The sequence below is a fragment of the Taeniopygia guttata genome, chromosome Z (assembly GCF_048771995.1).
Source record: "Taeniopygia guttata chromosome Z, bTaeGut7.mat, whole genome shotgun sequence".
Taxonomy (NCBI): domain Eukaryota; kingdom Metazoa; phylum Chordata; class Aves; order Passeriformes; family Estrildidae; genus Taeniopygia; species Taeniopygia guttata.
The window spans coordinates 25,975,375-25,998,969 of NC_133063.1; the positions used below are offsets into that span (position 1 = coordinate 25,975,375).

Consider the following 23,595-nt stretch of genomic DNA (forward strand, 5'->3'; position numbering starts at 1 on the left):
ACATTAAAAGGGTGCTGTTCAACTTTTGAACGTTTTATACAATAAAAATGAAATTGTTATACTTCTGAAAATTCTCCTTCATTAATAGTTTGCTTCACCATAAGGCTCATTTGGCTTGCATTTTAATAACACTAATTAAATTGTCCCAATGGGAATAACAGAGTAATTCCATAGTAGTTTCTAAACCAGTTTGAGCTAATGCTTTCTTTCTTAAAAGAAATGCCATCTGTTCAGGGTTCTTACTGTAATGTGGATTGACTAACTTTCTAAGTCCTTGTGTGAATTGGCAGGATAGATGGCAGGCAATTTTCTTGATTTTTGGCTAGGTGTTTTGTTGTTTTGATTTTTTGTTACCTCCTTTACCCTATGTTTTACAGCAAAATTTGCTTTTTATGTTGGGCTGTTTTCCTCTGGTATGAGTAGGGTTATGTTTTCTTTGCCTTTGTTAACTGATTAATTTTATGTCTGATAAATCTTTTGGTTACTTTATTTTCAGTCTGCAATACTCAGAAATTATTTTTCTTCATCTTGTTTAATCATTTGTCTAACCATAATTATGAACAATATGAACAGTGCAAAGTCCAGAAGAGAGGCACAGAGTGGGGGTTCCATCCTGCAGGTTTAGAGAGATAGGACAGTCCCCCTACCATGCCTTTGTTTTTCCTGCAAAATTAAAACAGAAAGCAAGGCACCAGGGAAAAAGGCAGAATCTTAATTTTTTTTAAATGGCAGTGCAGTGCAACTGATTGACAATGTTAACAAAGTTTGAATGGAAGGGATTTTCTTGGGCCTTACAATAAGTATAAACAGTGTCCTGTTCATAAAGACAAAACATGTTTTTTTAACTCCTGTGATTTTGTGAAGAATATCTAACTTTTTTTATTTATTTATTTTTGTAGAGCTGTGGGGAAAAAAAACCCACAGTATTCAATAAATTTCGAAACAGTTACATGTCTGTATTTTCTTCTGTGTATTCAAGACATGTCAATATGTCATGACTTCTTACTAGCCGTGATTGGTATCAATAGGGAATAGAACAAAGCAGTTTTTTCCAAAGCCTCAGATGCTAAATGTTCATGGGATCAATGTGAATAGTTGATTTTTTTGTTTTACAGATAAGTACACCCAGACTAGGAAATTTTGATTCTCTCTCAGGGTGCTAGTTCTGTGATTCTTTGTATGTACTAGTTTCCATAGGTACTTATGTACTAACAGAATATATAAGAAAACAGATTTGTTTCAGGCTTTGTCTTGTGATTTTTTATTTTTTTTTTTTTAATTTTAGACCAATGCAGAACATTTCATGTGTTGTTGAAAACTTTTCCCTGGGCATTGTTTTTTTTGGCACTCAGACCAACAGTGTGCTTTACTACCAGAAGTTTCCTGGCCACACTAAAATGGTTAGGAATGCTTTACTTGTCTACAAGGGGAAAAGTTAATTGCCCATACTTCATGCCTCCAGGCTGCAACATACCATGCTATTTTCTATACAAGCCAGTAAATGTTTTGGTGAAGGTGTATACCCAGTTATTTCCACCCTTTGGCACCTGTTTTGATTTTAAGTATTTTAATATACCATAGGGATCCATGAGGTATAACTTTGTTCCAGGTAGTCTCCCTTACAATTCCTAGCTAGCTTCTCCCCAGGCCTCCTTCCTAGTATCTTTCCAAAAAAGAGATTGTCTTATTTCTCTTGAATAGGAATACAGAAAGATGATTTCTGAACCCTTTGACCCATAGTTCTGTTGTCCTGTTTCTGAAAAATTCTGATTTCCAGGCGCAACAGAAGCTGCCTTACTAGGCTGCTGGATCTTGTGCAATGGAATTCATTCCACTGGAGCTGAGGGGAACAGATATTACAGCAGCTATTTATTTTAACTCTTTAGAAAGCGAAGTCTTCAGACTAGCCATTGGATATGAAAGCAACATATTTTTATTCCATATGTAACAGATACATATAACAGATTACTTCATGCTGGAAGGTCCTTTAGTCCATGATTGTTTACAAAGCAGACTTAATACTGAATTGAGACAAGGACTTTGTCAAATCCGTTTTGCAAATGTCTATCATCGTTCTTTCCACATTGCTCTAGACTTTCACATCAAAAGTACATTTGTATTTCAGATCCGGGACCAGGAACCTTTCATAGACCTGTGTATCTCACCAAGGATCTTTACAATGATTCTAGAATAACTGCATATTCAATGCATAAAGATATTTTCCTGTTTAAAAGCAAAAGCTTGGTTGATTGAAATGTTTTTGGTGAGGCAAACCTGGGCAATTATATCTCTATAGGTTCTGAACTGGTATTTCTCCTTGTGGAATTGTGTTATTATATGTTCTATTATGTATAAGGTCATTCCATGTATCCCCTCGCGATCTGTAACGACCTCCCGGGTTCTCCCATTTCCCCCTGCGGTTTACCTTAGTCACTCTGTTTACGTCTCTCAGACCATCTGTCAGCCACGCAGCGGGGTCGAGATACGACCTGGCACCCTTCCATCTGTCCATCTCCCATTAGACCCCTGCACCCCACTATCCCCAGTTCCCCCGTGGCGTTATCTCATTGGCCGCCCCGGGTTTCCCCTGTCCCGTACTTATAGAGCAGGTTGGGGACGCCCCGGTGCTTTTTCTCCCGCCTGGCCCCTGATCGCTGCTGCTGCCCGACCCGCGGGCTTTTCCTCCCGCCTGATTCCTGTGTGCCGCCGCGGGCTTTCTCTCCCGCCGGATTCCTGCGTGCTGCCGCGGCTCTCTCTCTCGCCCGGCCCCTGACTGCCGCAATCGCCGCCGCTGCCTCGGGCGACCGCGGCCGCCTCGGACTGTCCTGCGATCGCTGCCGCAGCCTCACCGCCGCCGTCGCCTCTGCCGCGGTCGCCGCGGCTCCCGCACGTGCCGGCAGCAGCGCCGCGGCTCTGCACACAGCCTCTCCTGGATCGCGGCCTGCTTCGGAGTGCGCTGCCCCGCCCCCGAATCGGCCAGGCGGCACGGACAAACTCGAACTTAGCACGCAGCAGTCCTTTCGGTTTTTGCCTTCCCAACCAAGCCGTAATAAACCGTGATATCGCCCGCGGGGGAAAAAGTCTCTCTCCTTTTATTCGCCTCGGGACTCGCCTCGCTCCCAAACCCACGCAGCACCGGCAGATACCCGCGAGGGTTCGCTGGAAAACACGGAAGTTGCCAGCGCTCCCCCCCAACGGAGCTAGCTGGGACAAAAGGGGGGACAAGAGAGCGCTAAGGCATCTCCTGGTAACTATCAACAAATCAAGTTCTAAGATTAGTGCTTTTCTAGGCACTAAACATGAATTTGAAGGCTCCCCTGTTCTGTCGCTGCCATATATTTACTTCTTTTTCCCTGCTTGCCCAATATACAGGGAAGATCAGTCATCCTTGAGAACTTGAGTGTATATCGCATCGCCACTCTTTCTATCAGAAAGAACTTTTCTGATCCCCAAAACTACATGGTAGCATCTGCCTTTGTAAGCCACCTTCCTCTTTTGTGCCTTTTTCTAGCACTGCGACTGAATTGGAGGCTTGCAAACTCAATGCATGTCCTAGCAAAATGAAGAATTACTATTTTTTAAAAATTGATTAGTTTCAGGCAATATCTGCAAAATAACAGTTCCTTTTCCAGGAAAAGGATCAACTCATCTTTTTGTTTAGTTCAGAACAATCTATAACATGTTGCACTTATCTTCAGAAGAGGAGCTGATTTGGCTACATGAGCGGCCTGGAGGCTCAGGTGTGTGAACTTAATATTTGTGGCAATATCCTAGAATCTGAGAGCTGATATATCCATCTCGTTTCAGCTTTCTGTGTATTTTCATAGCTGTTGTCAATATCACACTCATGTTTTGTACTAAAAAACTCAGTGGAAAAGAGTTCCTCCAAATGTTTGGGTTTAGTATTTTTTTTTTTTAATTTTTGAAATTACTTCAGGTAATTGTTTTCTAGTAAGTGCATAACCTTTTATATTCCTGCCACTCACCAAGCATCTCTCCATTTTGCTGGCTATCTCCAGTGAGAGTGGAGCAAAAAATACTCTTACAAACTACACAATGCCTTAAGATCTGTGTTACTTTGATAACAGAATATATTTGGCAGTCTATTGTCTGTGGAAGTTACATTCTTCTAGGCCACAGGTCACTGGCTTGTCCTGATGACCTCAAGTTTTTCAGTTCCTTTTCTGAGTGTTCCTTTAGGTGCTGTTTCAGTCTGTTTTTTCTAGCTTGAGTATCTTCATGTTGCTCTGCCCTGCAGGGAGGATTTTGAAGGGTTTGATTCCTCCACCATTTGTTTGGTCATCCAGTTCCTCCTTTGTGGGATTTTTAACTTCTAAAAGTCAGGTAGTCACTGATTAAATTAGTTTGTCTTCTCTGCCTATTTGTGATAGAAAAGAAAATAAGTCTCTTCTGCCAGAAGGGGAGAATTCAGTCTACAATTATGAATATTGTCAGTTTTTCATGGACATAAGAGGTTTTAACCTAAGATCTGGTCTTCAAATTTCTTTTATCACAGCATATTAGCTCATCTATCTAATATGCCCCCTGAATACCATATTCCTTCTGTATTTCTCACCTAGCAAATGGATTTTGCATTAACAGATAACATTTGTCTGTCTTATTGACAAGATGGGATCTTGTGAAGTATTCCATAATCTTTTCATGTAGACTATCAAGAAGTCGATAAAACACTATTTTGAGGGTTTTTTTATTGATTAACTGGATAAGATTTTTTGTAGGAAAAAACCCTTTCTCCCTAAACCAAACAATCTTATCAAAGCGTAAATACCTGCAATTTCTCTTCCAAACTCCTGTACAAAATATTCCTGTAGTTGATAACTGCGGAGTTGCCTCTTGTAGCTCTGGCAAAGCTTTTATTAAAGAGTATTCTGTAGCTCTAAGAATAAGTATGTGAATAGAAAAGGTGGATTTTTGCTCTTGAAAGTCCCTTTCACTTTTTTCTTTTATACAATACTTCTTGAAATCTTCCCTGTTATACATTAAGTTATATGCTCAAAGAATGTTGGATATTTGGCTGTACTTGCCCTTCTCTAGTGTGTTTTGCATGTATGTTTGGTGTCATTGCTTCAAGAAAGACCATGCTCTGTTCTTATGGCCTTGCTATATACAGAAGACAGCCACCTTCTGAGAGCTTTCTGACTAGATCTCTCTGAATAATGTGTTTTTTCAAGCATTTGGGATGAGTTTTTTTGTGAGTGAAGTCTTTATTTACAGCTGTTTCCCTATTGAAGTAGTTGCATGTGTTGTATTTTCATTTTTGACTTGTACACTCTCAATATTTAACTTATTTTTACCTTTGCAGCCATCCATTTATTTCCATCTGGTGCACACAGTTTAGTGTGGGATCAACAGTTTTTTTTTTTAAAATGTCACTGTTTGCCTAGCCAGAACCCTAAATACTGTGGCTACATGGAAAAATAATTTTCTTCATCTCTTTGGTTTGACTGTGACTATGCAATGTTTGTCCTAGTCTGTAGGAGCCATGAGTAGTAAGCCACTGTCCTTATTGACATTTCATAATGATTCCCAGCCCTACCCTGCATTCCAGAGAGCTCCACTGGCAACTATGTCTGCTTCTGATGAAGGAAAAGCTTTTTCCTCTATTTTCAAAGGATATGCAAACTGGTCTACACAGCAGAGTAGGGGGAGGCTTTCCTTGTGCAGTGTGTACCACTGATGCAGGGAGTCAAACCACCTGCCCCAGAGTTTGAAAGAACAGTGTTTAATTACTGGTTAGCAGTTATAATTTTTCTAGCAAAAGAGCTCAGTCCAGATGCAGTATCAATACTTTTCATGTGTTTGTCTGTAGACCTTGTATCCCTTAATCCTCATAAAATACTTGTGAGATGTATTTATAAAGAGAATATAGGACTCTGAAGAGAAGTTGCTGAATTTCAGATTAGGAGTAAATTTTAATCTCCAATGTTTTAGATCTATAGTGGTTTAAAAACCTCACTATTTTAATATTTATTAAATACTTTAATTTATTGACACTACATTTGTGAAAAACTTCCGAAATCCACTCTGACTTTCTGTTTTCTTTTTGTAGCCGTATATTTTTACAGACCCACCTACCATACGAGTTGCTCATGGTGTGATTTTCTCAGAAGTTGTTTGTTTTTTTCACCACGTGACACATACCATACGGCTGTATAAAGTCCAGGGTAAGAGCTGTGAAATTCTGTCTCTCTTGGCAGTTATTTCATGTCACAATGATCTTGGATCTTACCTGCCTTTTTAATGTTTAAATGTTGCAGAGTTCATGAGATTGAAGTTGTATTGATCCCATTACACTTTGCACTGTGATTTCTCTCTATCATGCTAGTCATTAAGGTGGTATATTAAACTCAATAGATTTGTTGGAAATACCTCTCCAGACTTTACTGACTCATCTGAATGCTGTAACTAACTACATATTTTGACAATCATAAAAATAACTTGAAATACCTTGGAGAGAATGTAAGAATATGGTTTCCTTCATAGTTTCACATTTACTGATGGAAGTACAATATGTATCAGTGACCTTAATAGAGAAGTCTGGTTTACTTCACAAGTTTAGGCTTTAGTTATTTATGACCTCCCTTTGTATGTCCTTTTTCTGCTTGAGTGAGCTCATGACAGAATTATCTGTGTCTGTTGAGAGGCACCAGCACCAAAAGTCAATTTTTTGGCTCTTAGGACATAACATCATACCAGTTTTCCTTTGCTGCCTTCAGTTTTCTTCTTAAGTTGCTTTTCTTCTTAAGTTCAGATATATATTGTTCAGCTATTGATTTCCAAGGAAATTCTAAGTAAACAGAAATTTTGGAAACTCTCTACCCTTCCAAACTTGATTGGAATTGGCCTCTGAAAAATGTAAAAGAAGGTGGAAGTCATGGTGTGATTGTATATAATTATTTTCATATAGAAACTGGAGTTAACATGCTTCAGTGTATCTTTCTGTAATTGAGAAATATAAATTTTCAGTTATTCATTATTTTTATCTACTGGATTTATTCTGGGATAAAAGAGCACTGATTAATGTTTTCACTTGAAGGAATTTACATGTTTTGTATTACCAACTTTACTGTAGGAATCAAAATTGTCTTTATGTTTTTTAAAGTCCTATTTATCATATTTAATTATTTTTCCTAAACAACTTCTATAAAAAACTTATAAGTACTTTGAAAATTTTGCTTGCTCATCTTCTTCTTTCTTTTAGGTTTCAAAAATAATAATGACATCATCTGTTTGATTTTGTTTGTTTGTTTTTTGTTTTGTTTTAGTTCTAGTGTATTTCGATCTAGAACTAAAATTGATTCAGATGCTTCATTTTTGTGACATTTGTACACTGAAGTTTGACATTGCTGGAGTTTACACATATGCCAAAAGCTAATCGGAATTCAATTCCCAAGTCATATAGTAATTCTGGATCAAACTTAAACTCACATTCCTTAGGGACACAAGCCAAGAGTTCGCATTCATTGCTGAAGAACCTAAGGAAACACAACATATATCTATGACTATGGTTTCTTTGTTTTATGTGACAGATAGTTAAAATCATCTTATATGAAAAAAGATGCTTTGAGGTCAAGAGGTACCAGGTTGCCAAGAATGTGGAAATAAAATTACGTTCCTTTGGGAGTTCTAGTAAACTAAAATTCTCAGCAAGGGAAAAAGCCTGAAAAGCCTTTTTTCCCCCCTTTGTTAGGGTGATGTTATTTTAGAGTGGATTGCTCTGTAGTACTCCTTTTTCTTTAATTTGCTACTAAATGCTTGCTGGAATTATTTCTGTTCACAGTTCACAGAAAGTGAGTTGTCAGTGAAAATCACTTGCTTGCCAGTTCCTAACACTTAAATTTATCTTTCCTTGTGAGTGTACTTTTTTCCTTTGGTTTTTCTGACAATTTTTTACTTTATCACTGTGTTTCAATACTTACACCATTACATATATAATGTATACATCGTTAAATCCTATACCATGCTTCTAGCTTTGACAAGGAAAAATGATGCAAAATATATTTTATATATTGTCTCTTTGCTCTTTGGTGTGTTTTTATCTAAATTTCTTTAAGTAAACTTTTTCAAAGTTTAAAATTTGATAGCTTTGCATCATTGTTTTGCTGAGGTCTGTTTCCTTGGCTTTGCAAGGGGAAGTATTTATATAGCATTACTTCAATTAAAATAAGATATTTTGAAGACTTACTAGATATGTACAGTAACAAAGCATGTGGAAAAAAATCACTATGTGTATAAATGCATTTTGATTTCAAATCAGAACCTCATCTCCTGTTGTAACCTACCTACTTGCCAAGGGGTAGCAAGACTGATTGTGTAGCTAATCCAGCTGTTGGATAGCACTCCCAACTCCTACATCTTCAGTAATTTTGGGGAAAATAGCTTTTGCCACTTTTGGCTTAAAATTCTGTTTGATCTGTTTAATACTCTGAGTTGACAACTCTGTTCAGTAATTGACCACTAAGTGATTTTTAACTTCTGCTGCCATTGGCATCTGTTTTTGATATTAACATGGTTCTATGAATCTTTTATTGAGAGGCTTGTTTTTCTTCATAGTTATATTTTTGTATTATCTCAAATTATGCAGTACAAAAATGATGACAGTCTAAACTAAATTACTGTATTAATGTACTCATGCTTAATGTACTTCCTTAATGTACTCATGCTTTTAAATATTTGGATAAAATACTTGAACTATTTGGAAAATCTATTAATGGGAGCATCAAAAGTGGAGCATATAAATGCACATTTTCCAGACTCAGTTTGGGAATATAGAAATAATTAGCTGAATCAAGTTCTTCATTTAGCACTGAAGTTTAATAGCCATTGGTAAATGTTAACATTTTAACAGTTGCTATACTTCTGCAGGTGGCATTTAGATTCTAAAATAGATGGGGAAACAAATACATATCTGTGTTCTGCTTGGTGCAATTCTTTTTGCAATCATTAGTCCCATTAGACTGCAGAAAGGGTAGAAGTGGTGATGCTGAATGATGGTATGATTCCACTCCAGACTGTGACTTGAACTGTTTGAAAAGGTCAGGTTGTTATTAAAGGTATTTAATTTTAGTACAAGGCACTGTAGGGAAAAAAAAAAAACCAAACCTCACTGAACAGCTTGTCTGAATTTTCAGACACCTGATCCATCTTTTAATAAATATGAACTTTTTTCCTGTCAACAATGTTTTGTGTCCTGTGAGTGGTTGTATTAGTTAAAATTTCTTAATTGACTGTCTTTAAGGAAAAATGTCACTCATTTGATTAATGGAGCTGCTCAAAGTTTCCTGCTCAGCTGAACAATTATATCAAGAATACAGTAACTTCATTCTCGTCTGGGAATAGGGACAGCTGCTTAAGAGTGAAGAGGAGAAGTGACTGGCCAGGTCTTGCTCTAGCATATTTATTTAAAGACAGCACTTAACAGTTGTGTGCTGTTCCCTACTGGTTTACTGGAACCTACAGTGGTTCTTACCACATATTGCTTTCTTTCAGACTGTCTGTTCAATTGGTACCAAATTAGAAATATTGCTCTATCATCTGTTGCATAACTGACCTGTCTTCCAATATCTGCTTAGGTATAAGATCTAGATCACTGTGTGCTGGGAACACAGTCACTCTCACACATGTGGCAGTCACTTTTAGAGATTTTAAATGCATCTTTTTCATGTAGGTTTGGAAGGTCAGTCTCTTGAAGTTTCCAATATTGTGGACATAAGAGGAGAATATAATCGTGAACTTGCAATGAGAATTTCATCCGACATAAACAGTCAAAATAGATTCTATACTGATCTTAATGGATATCAGGTAATTACCATCTTTTAATTGTAAAAGCTTAGGGTGTCAGGTTTTGACTGTGTAAATGTAAAGAGCTTATATTAAACAAACTCTCATGTTAAACTGCACTAATCATTTAAAAGGAGAAATACTTTTTAAAAATATACCTTTCATAAAATTTGACAGGTAGACTTAGATCAGACTGAGAAGTAACTGTGTGCTTTTAAGGAATGTATTGAATATTCCTTTAAATTCTTTTTAATAAAAGAATTATAAATACAACAGGTTATGACAAGTTACTATGTAGTTAGTTGCTTGTATATATGCATGACTTCTTTTCCTCTGTTTTGTTTGTTCAGTTAAAACCCACTGGATAACATAGTGTATAAGGACACACCTAGTGAACAGCTGCTTACTGCTGTGTTGGAAATAAATGGTGTATTTTTGGATATATTATACTTTTTCTATTGGTAATACGTCTGAGGAAAGGGCCATTGCCGTAACTTGAACTGTGCAGCACACACAAAAGAGAGAAAAATTGTTTTTCCTGACCTTCCTTTCTTGCTAAAAATAGTTTTGTAAATACAGGATCCATGACTCCTTGAGTAAAAGACTACTAGTTTTCCAGTTACTGGTACCACTGCATTTTGCTTGAGATAGTGAATATTTAAATATGGAAATAATTTAATACTACTACTCATTTGTCATGTACCATTCAAGAATTTCAACAGTGCTTCAATAAGTTCCCATTATAAAACATCAATTCCTTTTCTGCTGCCTTAAATCTATTCACTGCTTGCTCTCTAGAGGAGAAATTTTTTTTCTCTCATTTTATAACTGTGATTATTCCTTTTTATAGGTTCCCTTTTTGTAGGTTCCCTTGATGAATCTTTCACATTTTTTTTAATATTCTTTGATCTGAAAGTACACTGAAGCTACAGTTTCCAAAGTGGTAATTTTAGCCACAAATCTCAAAAAAGCAAAATAATAATATACAGTTGAGTGAATGCTTTTGTGATGATTGTTCTTCCAAAGCACATAGGATAAATGTTGAAAATTTAATTGAAAATTTAATTTTGAAATTTAATTGCTTAAAAAAATGTATGTTTTTGAATTTTGTGTTCATATTGCAGATCCAGCCTAGACTGACGATGAGCAAGTTGCCTCTTCAAGCAAATATCTATCCTATGACTACCATGGCTTATATCCAAGATGTTGGTGTTCGTTTGACACTTCATTCAGCTCAGTCTTTAGGTGTTGCTAGCTTGAAAAATGGTAAATATATGATGAAAGATATGACAAAGGTCTCTCCTTCATGGTATTCTGAAATAGTTTATTCAGAGATTACTATACTTACCTACAAAGATTTGAAGAGAGGAAATAAGTTTCTCCCACTCTGACAACTTTTCAAGTATGTCTATAATGGAAGAGGAAGAGGTTGGTCCCACATGAGATCCTTTTATCTTCAATGACAGATCTCTCTCAAACTAGAAGCAGAGGAAAAAGATTGCAAAAAAGACAGAAGAAGCAAGAAATTTTCAGAACCAATAAAGTTTCACCCAAGAACTCTGGTGGAACTCAGGAATGAAATAGCGGAACATACGGCCCTAGTAGGAGAGGTCTTAAGAAGGATGCTGATCATGTTTTTTGTTCTGTTTGTTTGCTTTAGTATAGACAGCACTAGTCTTAAGGTATATACAGCATAGCCTAACTTCTCTGTCAAGGAGAAACAACAGCAGCTTTTTTGAAGATTACTGTTAGTGAAATGAAGGATAAATATGACCCTGGGTAAGAGTGAACATACTTCTGAGGCAAAATGATACCTCACAAATTTAATGGAGTACTTTGACAGAGCTGATGAATATGGTGACAAGAAAAATCAATTCATATTAAGAATTCCAAGAGAGACACAGTCTTGCTCCTTGGAGCAGAAAAGGGTATGTTGAATGGCCTGAAGGACTGGAAACAGAGAACAGTTATTCATTCTATCAGAATGGGAAAGGTATTCAAATAAAGCTAGAGGTAGTGGGCAAAATAAGTTATATAATTTATAACTTAAGATGTATAATTCCTTGCTGTTATATATGTTGTTATTTTAAATGTATATGGTTTTGGATGATAATGGAATGAATATTCAGAAGCGAAAGAGTCTATCAGAAACTGTACCAAAATCTACTTCATCGTTTAAGAAGAATGTCATAAATACTCTGTTCTTACAAAAGGTGAATACCATACTGGATTGGTGGCAGTATTAGCAAACCTAATTTACTTTAGTGTAAGGAATTAACACTGACCTCTACAGTGATGCTTTAATAAAACCACAGTGGAAAATACTAGCCTTTTGTTCCAAGCCTAGCAGATACAAGACTCAAACCACGTTTTTCATGCCTCCCTTTGCTGGAAACCCAACTCCTCTTGGTCTGATTCTGTGAATGACTCTGACACCACTGATTTTGTTAAGCACTCATTAAATGGGTATTGGAGATGAAATTAGCCTGCAGAGGCTCCATTACCTGATAATAGTGTCTGTATTTGTCTTTAACATTCTTAGTCTCTGCATCACAATATAATGCACCATCTAAATCCACAGACGCTCCCACTCTCTGCCATCAAACTGGGGAATTTAAGGCTAGCACTGTTCAACATTTTGCAGTTTGTAGCAGCATGTAGCTACAGGGAGGCCACAACATCGACAGGGAAAGCAGAGGAGACAAGTCTCTGTTGTTTAGCTGGGGAGTCCATTTATTCCCCCGCTGGGAGCAATGGGACAGAGGCCTGGGAGCCTGAGCGAAGAAGCCCAGAGAGCCCAGAGCTGAGAGCAGACAGAGGGAGCAGACCCAGGGCTGTGGGGCTTTATCAGATGTCCCACGGGACGAGTCTTAAAATCATATTGCAGCCTCCTCAGAACGGGAAGGCTCCACAGCAGCTGAGCATCAGGGAGAAACTGACTTTCTGTGAGCACTTGTTTCAAATCTGTCAGAGGATATTATAGACTTTTCACCTACTCCAGTTAAATAGAAGGGCAACAGACGTATCCCATATGTGACATGACATTGATTTCTTGACTGTTTCACTCTTTGACAAACTGTATTATGTTACTTAAGATTCACCCATGTCAAATATTTACTCTGCGCCCACTAGGAAAAAATGGAGAATGAATTAATCTGATTTTTTTATCATTAAGTAATATTTCATTAAATTACTAAATTGGCTACTTTTCCCCGAAAGCATGTTGGCTTCCTCAAAACAGAAACAAATTAAGCTGAAGGTTCAGTGGTTGTTGAGTATCATATGCTTCGTTACATTTTTTCTGAAGGTAGCTCAGAGGGATCATGGAAGAAAATTCAAAAATCTTGCAGTTTAGGCAAGCTAACCTCAGTAGCTATGTGCCTGTCTGTGAGACACAAGTGTGTCTAAAGGCATAACCCACCATCTGAAAGTTACATGAACAGTACCTTAGATCAAAATAGAAGGTTTTTTTCTTACATTGTCAGCTGATTTCTGTACTGGATAAACAAAATCTGTTTGTACTCAAGGGAAGGGAGAAATAAGTATTTGAGAAAATTGGGTGTTTGTAGAACACTGAACTATAAAAAAAGACTGCCTTAGTAAGCAGCCTTTCCTAGAAGCTTAAATTGTGAATTTCTTGTTCAGGATACAAGCACTTCAGTTTTACTTAGGAAATGTGTACACTTGTTTGAAGATTGAGTGCGAAAAAACATAACATCCTTGATTACCTGCCCCAATCTAGTTTCCTTCTGGAGACAGACTCTTGAAAAAAACGTGAACTTCATTGTCCAGGTTATATATAATTTAGCATCATGCTTAAAAAGCTATTTTGAGTGGCTGTGCTGCAGTTCAGTAAAAACTCAGAATTTAGTGCTCAGTGCTTATCCAGTGCAAAGTTCTTTCCTCTTCCCAGAAGTGAAGTTTTCCATACAAGAAGTGATTGTGAGTGTTTATATACTCCTGTTGATACCTTTTCTCCCTCTGGCTTCAAATGTGAAGCAAAAGAACAGAGTACAAGGTGAAGATAGTTCCTCTACAGAAGGTCTCTCCTACTTGGGAGTGATTCTTTTCTTGAATGATTGATTGCCAAGAATCCTTGTTGCAAATAGTAGTTAATAGTAATAATTTTTCATATTAAACTTTTATATAAACTCTGAAAGTAAAAATTGCTGGACATTCTGCAGAAAGGCTTGTGACAATTTCTTTTGAAGGTTATAAACAGCCACAGTCCGCTGGTATTAACTGTTTTTATAATCAGTCCTGACACCATTGATCAGCCCTAACTCTTCAAAACTCAAGAGAAATATTATGATTTTTAAAAAAATAAGTTAAATTTTAGGGCAGGTTATTTATGTTTACTAGAACCCTTACCTATTCTTGACACTAATATAATCCTTACATTGCTCTTTCAGGTCAGCTGGAAGTGATCATGGATCGTCGGCTCATGCAGGATGACAACCGTGGCCTTGGACAAGGTGTTCAAGATAACAAGATTACAGCTAATGTCTTCCGACTGCTGTTGGAAAGAAGACGTAGAGCAGATGTGGTAGGATTCACATCTATTTTATGCTAATTAAGATGCAAATATTAATTTCTGTTGCAGCAGCAAAGAACTGAGTAAAGAAATTATTCCATGAGGTGTAGAACTAAGTGACTAACCGAATATAACTTCCAAGGGAGTTCTGTTATCTTGCTTTTATATTCTGGTTGATTGTAAAGACTCCATCTCTCACTATTCCTCAGATAAATCCTGCAGTACCTACTTCCTCACTCACACTTCAACATATGAGTGGGATACATTGTGGAAGTTTCTTTTTTAATTACTTTTTTACTGAACAAGCTTTAAAAAGCTGCTAATTAGTGTGAGTTCTGATTCTTAACAATGTTAACTGAATCTAAACAAATGTTGACAAATAATTTATGTTGAATGGGTAGAAAGAGAAAACCTCTTATAAATATAATTTTCTTAGAGAATAAGATTGAAGTGGAAATATTTGGATGCCAAACATAAAAACCTTTTGATTTCACTATGATTCTAGGGAAGTTGGGATCATTTTGTTGTAAGTGGGTTTTTTATATTTGTGCATATCTGTTTGCCTTTTTGTATCCTAGTCTTTTGAATAACCTCAATTTTCTTTCTGCTTTTTCTATTTTCTCTTTTTTTAAATCAATTTTGAGAAGGACAGAATCAGAAGTACGTCTTCATACTGAGGCAGTAGAATCATGATGACAGCACTGAGTATATTTTCAAACCATTGCATAGCTAAAGATGAGAGGTTGTATACCAAGCTCCTAATGAATATGCAGATAAATTGGAATTAATTCTAGTTTATAATGGCTATCATTAACCACTGTGAGAGGATGATAATATCAAGCTTAAAGCTAATTTTCACCATTTAATGATTGACAGTGGGGTTTTTTTCAGGTTGTACATGTCATTATGATTTTCTAGTTCCTCATCACGTATAATGCAGGCTGCATATTAACTGCATTTATCAGTGTGATGTGCAGCTACCCAAGCTAACCTGAGGTCAGCAACAGTCTGACTGTGACAACAAGAAGAATTGCACAGGTTTATCCATCCTTGCAAGAGGAAACCTACAGAGGGATCTATACTGCCACCCAAAAATTCCTTAGTACCCAGGGTAATTTTTGTTTTATTAAATTAGAATGTGGACCTGGTAAGTAAGAATTTTTGGATATGGAAATCCATGTTTACATTAGAAAATAATGTGAAACAACAGAAGCAGATAAAATCAGTTAGTGCCATAGTGCTTGTAGTGACACTGTGTGCAGTCTTGGTGCTTTCTGTAGAACCATAAAACAACTCACTAAAAGCCACCTCTGGAACACTTCCAGTCCAGTTCCTGCTCAGTGCAGTCTATTTTTGTGTCAGAACAGACATAAAAGCTTAGTCATCCATTCTGACCATAATCAAGATGTGATGGCTTAGGGTGTTTGGTGCCATACCTCAGGCAGCTCCTTGGTTGCTTCCTTCTGAAAGGAAACTTGTCCACACACGCTGAGATTGCTCTGCAAAGTAACACAGTTCCCCTTTGAGTGGGGCTGGCCACAAGTTCAATTTCAGAACAGCTGCTGCTTCAGACCAAACCACTCAATTGGGAAACATTTTGAAGTTACCTCAATTAGAGTAAAGGCAGCCTAAACAGCCCTGGGATTTTCTAGTTAGTACTGTATTTATATGTGTCTTTGATGTGTTTGCCAAGTTGTTTGTGATACAAGTCAGGTATCATCTCAGCAGAATAACAGTGTAATTCCCTTTGTTTGTTAAAATCATCTTTCCTACAGATTTGAAAGTTTCTGTACAAGTTACTGAGAATCTTTCAAAGGAGAAGGGGCAGTTACCTATTACAATCAAAAATTTCTGAGGTGTTTTGGAAACCTGTGCTCCAGCATCTTTCTTTCCTTATACCTCTTCATGCTGAGCTTATAGTAGTTTTAAATGTCTGCAGAGGACTTTAGCAATTGGTTCTTATACAGTCTTGAATGGACTTCACAGAAAGTGGAATCATAACTGATTAGCACAGTCCAAGAGGTGCTGATCGAATGTACACAAGCCCCAGAAGCCAAGCAAGATGTTTTAAGGAAACATTTTCTTTCTGTGTTGTATCTGTAATTCCCCTTCCATATATTTAGAATGTTCTAGAATTTTATTTTTCAAAAATTATCTGAATATTTGTGACATTCTCTGATTCATGTTACTATTTCAGTGTTAAAGTGAGTGTATTTCTGTTTCTTAGATGTGCAATCATGCTTTTTTTTATCCCAGTTACTCAGAATGTAGTTGTTATAATAGCTTAAAAATAACCATGTCAGAAAAATTTGTGATGAAATTATATGCAGTTTATATATGTAATCAGCTACAGTGTGACTCATACATCGACCCTGATTTTGTTGTCAAATCCTATTTTATTATTTACTTCAGGAGCTGCTGGAGGAGAAAGTTTTGACCATTTGACATCTTTGGCATTACAAGCTTTACCTATTGTATGTTCCAAAACATTTCATTCTATCTTTTCTCAAAAACAATTCTGAAGAACAGGATGCTTGCTGCTCTTTGTGAAACTTCCCCATAAAAGGAGAGTATGTGAAGTGTCACACGTGCAGTTCTTTAAAAAGGATTAAAATAATTGTGCATCACTGGTGAAATTACTGTGGAAAGTTTTTGTTAACACAGTATCTACCAAAAGTTTCTTTTCATTTATATTTCTAAAATACTTCTTTCTTTCCCCAACCCCACCCTGAACAGTAAATTTTAATGGCAGGGTCAAATCACAGAATGCCCAAAAGTGTAAGTGTGCAGTGTGTACTGCATATGTGCAGTGGGTGGATAGAGTGGAATTATTAATTCTTAATAAGCATTTGTATACTCAGTCTGGATTCTAATAGGTTCTTAATCCTAACACTACCTGAGTTTTGGCTCTTGAATTTTAGCTCATCTGATGAGTCATAAATAGTCATTCAGATATTCTCTGAAAAAGACTTCAGGCTGATGTGTTTTGCTGAAGCTCTTTTTGGTGTTTGTGGGGAATGAAGAGAATTAGAGGGGGAGGTTCGTATTTATATTTTTTGTTGGTTACTGGTTTTGGTTTTTTTCTCTAAGATGGATACTAAATGTTTATTCACAATGGCAGTATTGTTTGTTAAGTGAGCTGTGTTTGTAGTAAGAGCTGGGCAAATCTCATTTCACTTTGTTATACTCATCTCATTTATTGATAGCTATGTTCCTCAGGCTTCAGATTTTTTACTGTATTTTTGATATAATTTCTGTGTACATATTTTTATTCTACTAGATGCAGCTAATCCTTTTTATATGTTCATTTTCTCCTTGCAAACATTTTCAGCTTGAATATCTCTTTGAATCATCTTCTAAGAGTGTCTTCTCTTTCTTCAGATTAACCAAGAACTGAATTAATGTCATTTTTAAATTGAAGGGATTAATTTTTAGCTGAGGATAAAACTGAATACAGTTTATTAATACTTGTCAAAACAGTAAATGTTTCTGTTTTTTTGAAAATACAGACTACTTTATATTTATTGTAAGTTTTGGCAAAATAAGCATTAATACCCTTTTATTTTCTGAATCCCAGCACATTATATCAGTAGGATTTATATGAAGTAGTAATATATTATTTCATCAGAGATGTAGCAGAGAAAAGATAGTATGCTAGGCAAACACTTCCTTCTTAAGATTGCTATTTCATACCTTGTCTTGACTTAGTTAATTTCTATAACTGGATTTATAGACTAGACTTGAGCAGAGAGCAGAGAATTCAGTGGTTCAATGCCTGTTACTTCTGGGTGAGGTTGTTTAGAAGAACAATAATACAGTTAATAAAGTCAAAAATATGTCAGAGATAATAAAACTCCCTTTTTTCCACCATGTACAACTACTCTTTTTTCTTACTGAATCTCTACAAGTACTCACTTTCTCTGAAAATTTATGGTTGGTGATACAGCCATTTTTGTCTGATTATTGTGTTGCATTTTTTCCTTATTGATGTGCTTATTTATAATGCATGTGCATGTTTCTCACTGTGTGTATATATATATATATATATATATATATAATACTGTGCATTGCTATGCTACATGTAGCTATACCTTAGAAACTTATAATTAACTCATAATTAACTTGATTTTTAAAAAAGCAGAAACTTAACATTGGCTTAATTATTACTATTTAGAAGATTTTCAAGCCCACGTGTGACAAGTTCAGATACTCTAATAAAATGTTCAATTGTAAGTGCCACTGTGAACTCATCAAATATGTATAAAATTCTTAGGGTTTTGGGGGTTTATGGTTGCCACAGAAGGAAAAAAAAAGACATTTTCCTCTTGTTTTCACACAATATACAGTGCATCATATTTAGAGCCTTACCACATATATTTAGTAAGGAGTGAACACTAATTTTGCATTTCATTTGAAGAGGTATTCAGGTACATGTTACTTTCCAATTTTGTTTAAAACACTACTTTTAATTCATTATTTCTCCTACTACTGTATAGTTTATACTGTATTTCTTATGGAGGAACTTTGTGTTTGCTAATCAAGAATAATGTCTCTCTTATTTATCTACAAATACCCTCTGTTTTCAGGCAAGCACTATCATTGTTTTTATGTCAGGACACCTTACAGCTTCATTTCCTTCAATTTTTTTTTCATGATACACTGAAAGATGTGTTGCAGAAAGCTTTTAAATAAAGACTGCTTTGTCTCCAAGATCCAAAGTTACGAAACATTCTCATCCGGTAACAGGGCAGCAGCCACTTGTAGCCAACACCTGGGCTGAGCAAATGGTACAGAGGACTGCCTTCCTCTGGGCTCTGCACATACAGCTATGTCTTTTTTGTGTTCTTTTTCATGTAATTATGTACGTCTCAACAGTGAATTACTTTCCTTGGTTTGGTTTTATCTGTCTTCATTTGCGTGTACCTGTCTGCTGGCTCTGGTTAGAAAGAGTTTTACCTCAGTATTATGCATAGCATAAAACCTTGGTCTCTCCACTTCTAGCTCATATAATTCATCAAAGGATGAGGGTAGGCCTCTTTATTGCCTTTTGTGAGCTTTTCTGAGCTAGTGCAGTTTGAGGTCTGGAATTTAAACCTTTCTGTGTCACCACTTCTAGGAAGGGTTAATTCCTGCTGCAAGATCTGACTGTAGAGCAGAATCCATCCTAAAGGAGAGAGAAAGTGTACAAGTCCAGCATCTTCTTCTTATAGTCTCAAATGAAGTGACTCTCTGGGAATAATTTCTTTGCAGATGCAAGTTTCCACCAGTAGCAAGAACTTTGAATGAGGAGCAAAGTTCCAATGCCTGGAATTTAGCAGATGTATGCATCCCTATGTACTTTCTGTCCTTAACAGCAGATTTTTATCTACTTCCTCAATGAAAACTGAACTCCAGAAAATTTCTGATCACTGTTTTCTACCATCATTGGGAACAGGATAAGATCTTGGCAATCTTCTGGGAAAATCCAGCACCATGTCCCTTTTACAAGCCTATCATGGAGTATTTATTTAGGCATTAAGGCCCTCCTCCTGTGCCATTATCAAATAATAGAAACACTCTAATAAAAATTAGAATAATAGATATAAAACTGGCAAAAAAGGCTATAACTGAAGTATAAAATCCTTTTATTGCCAGGGAAACATCTCATGCTGTCTATCTGCTTTTCTGAAAATTTTCATCCAGCTGTATTGATGGCTGTGTATTTATCAGCCTTAGTAATTGTGGTGATGTGCTTATGATCACAGTGACTAGATACTTTCTTTACCATCTGCACTCTTCTGTAGACCAGCGAGCAGATGTTCTCCAAATGATCTCTTTATAAAACATGATTTCTGTTATGGCACCTAATTGAACATTAACTGTAGTAAATGCAGTCACCAAAGAACAGTCATAGGTGGAACAGTGGAGCACATGTGCTCCTGAGACCATGAAAGGGAGAAAATTAGATTGTTCCTGGTGTGAAGCCCAACAAGGTGGATCAGCAGAAATTGCCTTAGACAAAGAAAATTCTGGATTTTAAAAAATGGGGTTTTTTTTGCAAAACAAGAGGCTAGTTATGGGATGTTCGGTAGAACTGACACAGGAAGGGAAGGAGAAGGATTGAGGAGTAACAAGTGGGAAAAGTAGGGGTAAAAAGGGCATAAAAGGCTCTGATGAAGTCCAGTGCTTGACCACCATAGCTCATTCCGGATTATTACATCTGATTCTGGATTATTACATTTTAATCCATGTGAGCCATTAGACATCTTCACGTAAGACTAGGAAACAAGTAGAGTAAGAGGTGTGTGTGATGTGTGCGACAGCTATTGGAGAGAGATAAACTTGGATTGAGGGACCAGTACAACTGGCTTCCAGTTGCTGGCAGGACCTGTATTTTCTCTGTGTGCCTGCAAACAGCAAACTGCAAGCTGACAGGTCACAGGCCAGCTCCTGGAAGAAGGTAAGTCTGACCTGGTGAATCATTGGGAAGCCTAAGGTTCATACCTGGATATCAGAAGGGCTTCAAGTCCACACTGAGGTATCAGTGGTCGCTGAGTGTTCTTGTGAACCAAGAATGAGCTATGGTGGTCTTGCACTCCAGACCTGGTCAGCTGAAGGGCACAATCAGGTTTGGATTGTCTGTTCTACTCTTACCCAAGTGCTCTGCTCATGTGGGCTCTGGCAAAAGTGCTCTCTGTGCTCACACGTAGGGATGGCCATGTGTTTCCATACATGCCTAACAGGAATAATGCTCTGCCTTTCTCCTTCATGGTCTTGGAGGAGCAGAACCACGGCAGGCTCTATCTATCCAAGCCTGGATTGGAAGGAATCACCTTTTGTTGGAGATTGTCAAATTTGGCTCTATCAAACTGGGAAAAATTCCTCCTGTGGATGCAGATTTCCCTGGATTTGGTTACCTGCAATAATCCCAGGATTCTCATCTGCAGTTTTAGTGCCAACTAAGGATTGGTACAGAAAACATATGGTGATTTTAGAGTCACTGAACCAACACCAAGTCTTGTGGATATTTTATGGTGCCTCAGAATTTTAATTTCTTATATAGTCAGCTTCCAGGAGCCCCTTTCAGCTAGTGCAGGAGACATGCATTTCCAGTGCATTTTCATTAACAATGACCACATGAATTGATAGAAAATTTCCATTCCCTGAGGTAAAGAGATTAAATCATATTTACTCTGCTCTCATGAGTCATCTTTTTCTGGTCACTTCAATGACTATCAAAAGACCCTAAGCACTCCAGACCATGGTTCTCAATTAAAGAATATAAAACATATGAAAAAAAAAAAAAAAAAAAAAAAGCTTTGGTGTGCAAAACTGTGAGATAATTGATGGATTTTTAAGTGTAGATAAAAATGTATATACAAACAGTTCTAATCCTCTAATACTCTGTATTTTTTCCCCCAGCATTCTAGGAAAGCCAAATTCTCTGGTATAGCAGAAAATAATCTGGCATCAGTATCCTTGTTTATCGTCTTTTTAACATTCCAGGATATCTACCTTTTCAGTACTCACATTTGTGATTCTTATTTCTGGTTGCAACTTACCCAGGTTTTTCTAAAACTCTAATTGGTCTAAGCTTGGATTTTTAGCTTCAGAGATTACCTCAAGATTGTTCTGCTGAAGATTTTTGTGCAGCTTTGAGGTTTTAGATGTTCTGAATCCCACAGTACAGAGATCTTCCTATCACCTTATTTGATTTCCATACAGAAATTCCTCTGCAAATACCTTTTGCCATTTTAAAAGCTGCTTGAAGTCTTGGTCATTGTTTTCTTTGACAGATGCTTATATTAAGCTTGCACTCTTGGAAACTGAAAAGGAATTATTCAGCTCAGAAGAATTAACCCAACTCATATTGGTCTTCAATTGCTATTTGTTATATTAGAGAGACCCATTGTATTTCTTCTTTCCTTCTGAAAATCACTAGGAGTTGTTACAGGCAAGCAAAAATCTAGCTCCAGGTATCAACCTCAGAGGAAAGGGAATGAATCATTCATATCTGGAAGTATTTCATAACTTGTCAGACTTTGATTATTCTTTTTTTATTACAGTGCAACTTTGAATGAATTTAAAGCAAGAACATCTGATTTTCACTTGGTGAGATAACAGGCAGGCAGTCTTGCATGCAAAGCTTGTAACTTAAGTTGAAGCCATTTACTATTTGTTCTCAATTTAATAGCTAGATTAGTGTCAGTTTGAAACAAAACCTGAATTTCTCGTCTAAGTTGTGGGTTTTAGGGCAATGTGTGTATAGAGCACTGTGCGTATTTCTCACTCCTTCCTGCTTAGAGACTCCACCTTCCACAAATGGGGAGCCACTGTAGTTAAGGATTCAGGCTGTTTGCATTTGGTGAAAAATGTAAGTAATTTTAAAGCTTAGGCATCTGCCCTTACCTGTCACATATTTTTGTCACATGTTGTAAATCTGTTATTCACATCATCATTGATGTTTTCTGTTGTTTGTTTCTTACCTATGAGTAGCATAGCACCATATTACAGAATCAATTTCTCATATAGAAGCAGCATCACATCAAACTTACTGATGGATTGTCAGTCCTTGAATTATACAGAAGGAAACAATTCTTTTTCCCTGCATTTGTCTTTGGAATTCTTTGACTCATATTCTTGATTGCTGTCTTTTGCTAGTTTATGGTTAAGATATTTGAAAATATTTTCTCCATGTGCTTTGGTAATAAAGATGCTCTGGAAAGTGGTTTTGCTCCATAGATTAGATTTTTCAGTCCAAAAACATTCTCCTTTGAAGAGTGCTGCCCGCTGATTTTCTGAGCCTGTCAAAGAGAAAGTTGATAAAAACTGTTTCCTGACACAACATGAAAGAGAATGAGAAACGTTTTATTTCCAGGAATAATCCAAGTGGTTTGGTATCAGACTATTTTAGTCTCCATCCCTTGATTTAACAGGGATGGAGTCCAGAATTATACCTCTTTCCAGATTTTATTTGATTGTCCTTACACACTGAGTCAGCATCTGCATTTCAGCATGTTAGATCAGGTAGTGTGGATGCCAGCGAGGGTTTACTGTTATGATTAAGGTTTTTTTTTGGTGATGTTGTCACTGCAGACAAGACTCTGGAGAAGGAGAAAATAGTCAAGATAATGTGGTTTGATAAACTGTCTGCCTCAGTTTCCTTTCCTTAGTTTTGTATGGGAAAATTTAGATTACTTGTCTGTGTTGAAAAGTTAATTCATTCTCCATTAGCTAAATTGGTGTTCAATTATCAACTCCTTCAGCTTTACTTTCTTCTC

General features: G+C 36.8%; 1 protein-coding gene across 3 annotated transcripts in view; it reads left to right on the forward strand.

Moving 5' to 3' along the window:
- Positions 1 to 23,595, forward strand: part of MAN2A1 (mannosidase alpha class 2A member 1) — a 105,789-nt gene that overhangs the window by 69,919 nt on the left and 12,275 nt on the right. For all 3 annotated transcript variants that reach the window (XR_004365773.3, XM_030257687.4, XM_030257689.4), the window contains 4 exons: positions 6,071 to 6,185; positions 9,689 to 9,822; positions 10,926 to 11,067; positions 14,214 to 14,347. Coding sequence is in view for 2 of the 3 variants with exons in the window: in XM_030257687.4 (XP_030113547.1) it covers positions 6,071 to 6,185; positions 9,689 to 9,822; positions 10,926 to 11,067; positions 14,214 to 14,347 (525 nt within the window). In the remaining variant the exon portion in view is untranslated. The remainder of the gene's footprint in view (positions 1 to 6,070; positions 6,186 to 9,688; positions 9,823 to 10,925; positions 11,068 to 14,213; positions 14,348 to 23,595) is intronic.